The sequence below is a fragment of the Atta colombica genome, unplaced genomic scaffold (genome assembly GCF_001594045.1).
Source record: "Atta colombica isolate Treedump-2 unplaced genomic scaffold, Acol1.0 scaffold3, whole genome shotgun sequence".
In the NCBI taxonomy this organism is placed as follows: domain Eukaryota; kingdom Metazoa; phylum Arthropoda; class Insecta; order Hymenoptera; family Formicidae; genus Atta; species Atta colombica.
In genome coordinates this window covers 737,300-743,329 of record NW_017259403.1, presented here as the reverse complement: position 1 = coordinate 743,329, position 6,030 = coordinate 737,300, and the positions used below count along the sequence as shown (strand labels likewise).

The following is a 6,030-nucleotide window of genomic DNA, read 5'->3' as shown; positions in this document are numbered from 1 at the left end:
TTTTTATTAAGTATCCTTCTCTTAGACGACAACACAGCAGACTGCTTAAAGTACAAGTAACTTTGTCGTCAATCTGTTTTTTCTTCAATAGTTGACCGCTTCTATGTCCATGGAAACAATTATTTTCAGTTCGCCAACAGTGACGATCCGATGTATTACCGTCCGATATATTCCGATATAATTGCCAGCATAAAAAATGTTTATGATAAAGATTCATATTTGTTCCATGTACAGGCATCTATAAATATAAAACAGTTATATTGTAATTAATTTAGTTGCTACTAAGTAGGCACAGTAATATAGAAGAATAGAAAAGTCTATGTACCACATATGAATTGAAGGACATGTAACTACCAAGCGTAGCTGCAGCGATAAAATACAATAGATCTTGATATGGCACTAAACCATCCGCACAATGTGGATTATACGCACTGCCTACGCGCAAAAAGCTACATGCAACCGTCGTTGCGCGTAGCTGCTGTATAATGGAATCTAACGTGTGAGCGTTCTTAATTCCGATGATACCATCCGTGACTATTACCATATCTGAAAATGTTTCTTTCTCTGCACTCTCTGTTCTCCACAACATTTTTTTCCATTACCTTGCATAGCGTATACATTAGGTAAGATGTAACCCGCTAAATACGATCATAAATTACAAACTCACGTGCACAGCTGTGCTCAGGTAAAAGTGTCAGAGCCAGCATCCCATATCTCAACATATTTACAAAACTGGCTTCCGGTGAAACTATGGAGATATTACAATTATTTTTGTTCAAGCAGGTGCTACTTTCCTCAAAAAGCCTCCCTACCAAACGCTCACTCTCTGCCCTTAAATTTTCTAATTGCTGATTAGCTATGGCTGTGACCGTCGCCACTCTCTCCTCTAACAGGTACAACTGTTTTTCTACGTATTGTGTGAGAGAATTTACGTTATCCGAAGTAATTAGCCATCCTTGCACTAGTACTTGTTGCGCCGGGCTTGTAAAGAACGGTGTATGAGCTATCACAGTCACATAAATTTCAGGCTGCATCACACGCCTGCTGCCTGGTACAGTAAACTACACATATACAGATATATAATAAATTAAGAAATTTCCTTTTTTTTTTATGAATTTGCAACGTAAAGGAAAAGATACTCACAGGTCTAGTTATACCTTCTAAACATCGTTTCGTCGTCAGACACACCTCGTCAATGACAATCTCTCCGCTTTGTACATCCTAAAAAGATGTTAATTTTATTTCAGCTGACATATGCTGCTACGAAAATTAATATTCCATAACAAAATTATAATTTTGTAATACTTACAACAGTGGCAAGCGACGGACTTAAATCTAAGCTAAAAACCATCCTATACTTGTGCGCCAAAAATACAATTGATGTCGTTGAAACAACTTTATAAAGAAATTGATAGCTGGTATCTGTAGACCATCCGACAGGTTTATCCTTTGGCAGTACAGATACTATTTCCAGTTCTGGTTCTTCCTTACTTTTCGTATTAGGACATTGTATACTTATCACAGAGTCCAAATGCTCCAGTAACCATTGAACTCTCACATTACGAGAGATGGGAAAGCCCTTCTTCATTAATAGAAAGATAGTCTCTGCTTCTAACACAGTTCTATCCTGTACAAAGGAAAAGAATTATGGTTAACAAATAAAATAATTACTATAGTAATGGGTCTGTTTTTAGAATAGTTGAACATTCTTTGTATTTAATTCAAATTTTTGCCAAAATCTTTAATACAATTATGTATTACAATTACATTAAATTTGTAATACATTAATGACACTGAGTCTGTAACATATCTATTTATGTTAATTTTTCTATCCTTTTATCTATTTCTCATTGCACTGAAAAAAACTCAAAAAGGAGTCAGAACGTCTACATTGTATCATCCATCTTTGCAAAAAAAAAAATACTATGTAATTTGTTAATAATTTGTTAATATTTCACATTAATAATTGCTATGGTTTTTGTCAGCAATTTTAATTTTGATTTGTGATTCAAAACAAAAAATGAATATTAACTATATTTTAATAAGAATAATTTAAATTGCAGATGTAACATAAAGAAAATTGAATTTTTAATAAAAAGACTTATAACTGACAATGAGTAGCTCCAGTAGATCCATCGTTAGCTCCAAAGAGACATAATTATGTAGATCCAACCAACTGTGCAGATTTAAAATGAAATGATACACATTTATATTTAGTGTAAATGAAAAAGAAAATATAGTCAGTGCAGCAACACACACACACACACACACACGCGCGCGCGTACACAAACCAAATTCTTTTGAACAATGCAGTTATTTTCAGAAATCAATTTAGATTTATATTATGTATCCGCTTTAGATAATGAAAAGCATTATATCTGCCTATTAAAATATATTTTTAATAAATAAATAAATTGAAATAAATTTTATAAAATCCAATAGAAACAATTTAATAATAGATTATGAAAATCGAATATGTATATTATCATGTATATATTATAAAGGAAAGAAAGGAAGAATAGTAACAATTACATATTGTGGATGGAATAAGTTTCGACATTACTCACAGTTTTCATCAGCTGTAATTAGGCTCCATCCGAAATTTATTCCATCTACAATAAAAACAAGAGGCACACACACATACGCACACATGCATGCAAATAATAAATCGAAATTATAACTAAACAGATGATAATGTTGAAAAGAGCTATAATAGATATATAGATTACATGTTATAGCGTCAAAGATAATTGTAAGTCATAATATATCTACAACATAATATATACATTTAATAATAAAAAAAATCACTGCCAATTTTATGGCAGTGAATAATATACATTGTTGAGAACTTCTTGATCTTCTTTCTGTTCGTTTCATGCTTCTTATTACAGTCACACAAATAAGATTGTTAAATGATTGTTATGTTAAATATTGTGTGTATATGATTGTTAAAAGAATTCCTATCAATGCAAATAGATAAATGTTCAACAATCAAATATAATAAAAAACCATTTTATTATGAGTCAACATAATAAAATTCAAATTGGTAATTTATTGTTGAATTTAGAAGTCTCCCCTCCGATCTTGATAAATTAGTCTCATTCGACACATTTTTGCATGAAATGAACGAATCTGGCAAAAGAAGTATCGCTCTGTCCCATGAATCAAGATATTAATTGCTAAAATTGACAGATATTCAAGAAAATCTGCCACATCAATGTCATAGGGTATAGAGGATTACATAAATTTTTTGCTTTATAAACATAAATTCTCCACTTTAAAATACAAATTTACTGCTAATGCAAAAAATACAAATTCACTGCTTTAAAAACGCAAATTCACTGCTTTAAAAATACAAATTCACTGCTAATGCAAAGAATTCGTGTGTTCAAAACAATAAATTTTTAAAGTGAATTTGTGTTTCTAAAGTACTGAATTAGAGTAATTAAAGCAGAACGTATAAATAGAGTTATATCGATCAGGATGACAGATATCTTAATATCTAAAATTTCGAACTTTAATGTTTAATAACTTGATTCACGGAGCCGACCGTCGCGTTTTTTTTCCTTTTCTTCTTTTTCAGATTCTTTCGTTTTGAGTGACAATACATCAAATGAGTACATTTTTAATAAGATTCTAGGAAGGGAACTATTCTATTATAATAATAATATTCCAAACAATTACCATTCTAATATATTCTAAATAATTACCATTTTTTTTTAAAGCAAAGGATTTTTTTAAGCAGAAAATTTATTTTTGAAACCGAAAACTTGTGTTAGAGAGAGAGATTGAAGCAAAAAATCTTCACTTACTTATGGTCTCGTATACCCCTAAACCATTGATGCACAACAGATTTCCTAATCTGAATATTTATCAACTTTAATAATTAATATCTCGGTTCGTGGGCGAACAGTTACAGAGCGATACTTTTTTTTTGCCAGATTTGTTTATTTTATGGAAAAATGCGTCGAAACAGACTAATTTTAACAAGATCGCAGGTGAGGCCCTTAAACTCAACAAACTATTCAAACAGATACATCGCTATTATTAAACTCCACTCTTTAAAAAAAATGTTTGTTTATTTTTAAGATATGTTTCGTAAAAATTCCACATTTCTGTCGCATTGACAGATATCGGTGGAGGAAAGGTTATATCTGTCCGCGTCATCGAAAAACCAGAGAAGAAAGTTATCGCGATGCAATCGATGGGCTTTACCTCGTTTCTCGTGCTCGCCATAATAAATTTAGTTTGCGCACGTTCTATTCAGTCATTACTAAAACCACTTGACTCGTTAGCAAGCAGTCTGAGGCAGTCGTCATCAATCTTCGCCTTCGATTCGACAACAAGTCATAACGACTTGAGCGACTACAGCGTACACGATCGGCGTAGACGATAGAAACGATGCAGCACCGACGAGCACCACGCGAGAGATTCAGGGAAAGAGGAAATAAACTGCGCGTCCGATTGGTCAAAGGTCACATTGTTGCGCTTACCGCGACGTTTGCATACGTATATGTACATATATATCTCCACGTACAATGGGTGATAAAAGGTCTGTTCGCAAAAGTTGTTGCATGAAATTTCCAAATATTTTTGCACTTAAAATGAGATAGATATATATTTGGCTTTGAAAAGAGAGAAAGCAAAGACGTTTCTCGCATGATGCGCATAGGCTGCACAGGTTAGAATCGTTTCGTTTCATCTAATGCGAGCATTGATAACACATACAATTCCTCCTACTATTAGCGCATGAACTATTACTAGTAGTCAATGCACGCATGCGCATTTTGAATTGCATGCTTCGTGCCTCCATGTTGTATATATATATATATATATATATACATCCATGCATACACGTGCCAAATATACAATAGAGCAGAAATCTTTGGATAAGTTGAAAGTAATTCGCCAATCGGCGAAAATCTATTAATTAATTACTATTATCTATTATTTAATATCTATTATTAGTATTTAATATTTATTATTTTTAATATCTATTACTTATTTCTTTCGAATCATATTGGCACATGCGTTCAAATGCATGAAACCATTCCGTTTCTAAGCGCCCATAAAGCGCATTGACGAAACGGAACACGGATATACATGTGTGCAGTGCATTGACTGCTACATATGTGTTCGATGCGAGAAGTGGAACGCATCCCTAATCCCCAGTCAAAATAACCTGCATACGCCACACGCGAGCAAGCGTTCAGTGTTGCCAGAAGGCTCTTAAAACCCCTTCATCAAAATCTCCCTAAACGTCCACTGTAATTATAGGTATTCGCATCCGTCATTTCTAGTCCTTTCCCCACTCTTTAAAATCTTCTCTCTTTAAAATCTTCTTATATCCGTATTCATAGTTCTTCCTTATTTTAAGAGTGGAGGATTCCTCGATTCTTCAAGACCTCCTTGTTTCATAATCACTAATCTCAAGTCTGCCTTCCCGAAGGAAGGAATATTTTAGGGATTTTAGTAACCTACTGAAGACAGCATATATCATAATATATATTATATATGCAAACCTAATATAAAATTAAAAATTACGAATAATAAAGATTATAAAGGCATTGTTGATTAAATAAAATCGCGATTAAGTATTTTGCAGCAATGGACAAAAATAAAACTAATAGCGAACTCGATTTGACGCACTAAGTGCGCACTGATGCACATAAAACTGCCATGCATACACAAATAAATATATGTTTATAAATAAACATAAGAATCGATTAAATCGTGAAATATATTTTGTTGTACAATTAGATAAAATATTTCATAATGTTTCATAATATTCGACTGGAAGCACTGATGCATATTAAAGCCATTGTACACTAATTTCATTTTAGTATAAAAATAAAATACAAATATCTCGAATTATATGTGTACATATTTTATCTAATAGTGCAATAAAATGTATTGAGTATTTCACAATTTAATCGATTTTTATGTTTAATTATAAACATATAAACATATTTACGTTATTTTGTGTTTTAACGTGCATAAGTGCGTCCATTCGAATTCGCTATTAGTTTT

General features: G+C 32.3%; 1 protein-coding gene across 2 annotated transcripts in view; it reads right to left on the bottom strand.

The window, feature by feature from the left end:
• LOC108690197 (protein SZT2-like) overlaps positions 1-4,393 on the bottom strand; it is a 21,412-nt gene extending 17,019 nt beyond the window's left edge. The window contains exons 1-6 of one of the 2 annotated variants that reach the window (XM_018197377.1): positions 4,216-4,393; positions 1,310-1,627; positions 1,144-1,221; positions 668-1,061; positions 326-546; positions 1-238 (exon numbers count right to left, since the gene is read on the bottom strand). The exon at positions 1-238 is cut by the window's left edge and continues 147 nt beyond it. In XM_018197377.1, coding sequence (XP_018052866.1) covers positions 1-238; positions 326-546; positions 668-1,061; positions 1,144-1,221; positions 1,310-1,627; positions 4,216-4,236 — 1,270 coding nt within the window. In that variant the 5' untranslated portion in view covers positions 4,237-4,393. Of the gene's footprint in view, positions 239-325; positions 547-667; positions 1,062-1,143; positions 1,222-1,309; positions 1,628-3,812; positions 3,855-4,215 lie in introns of those variants that run through there. The other variant, XM_018197378.1, reaches the window with a different exon arrangement.
• Positions 4,394-6,030: the final 1,637 nt, after the last annotated feature.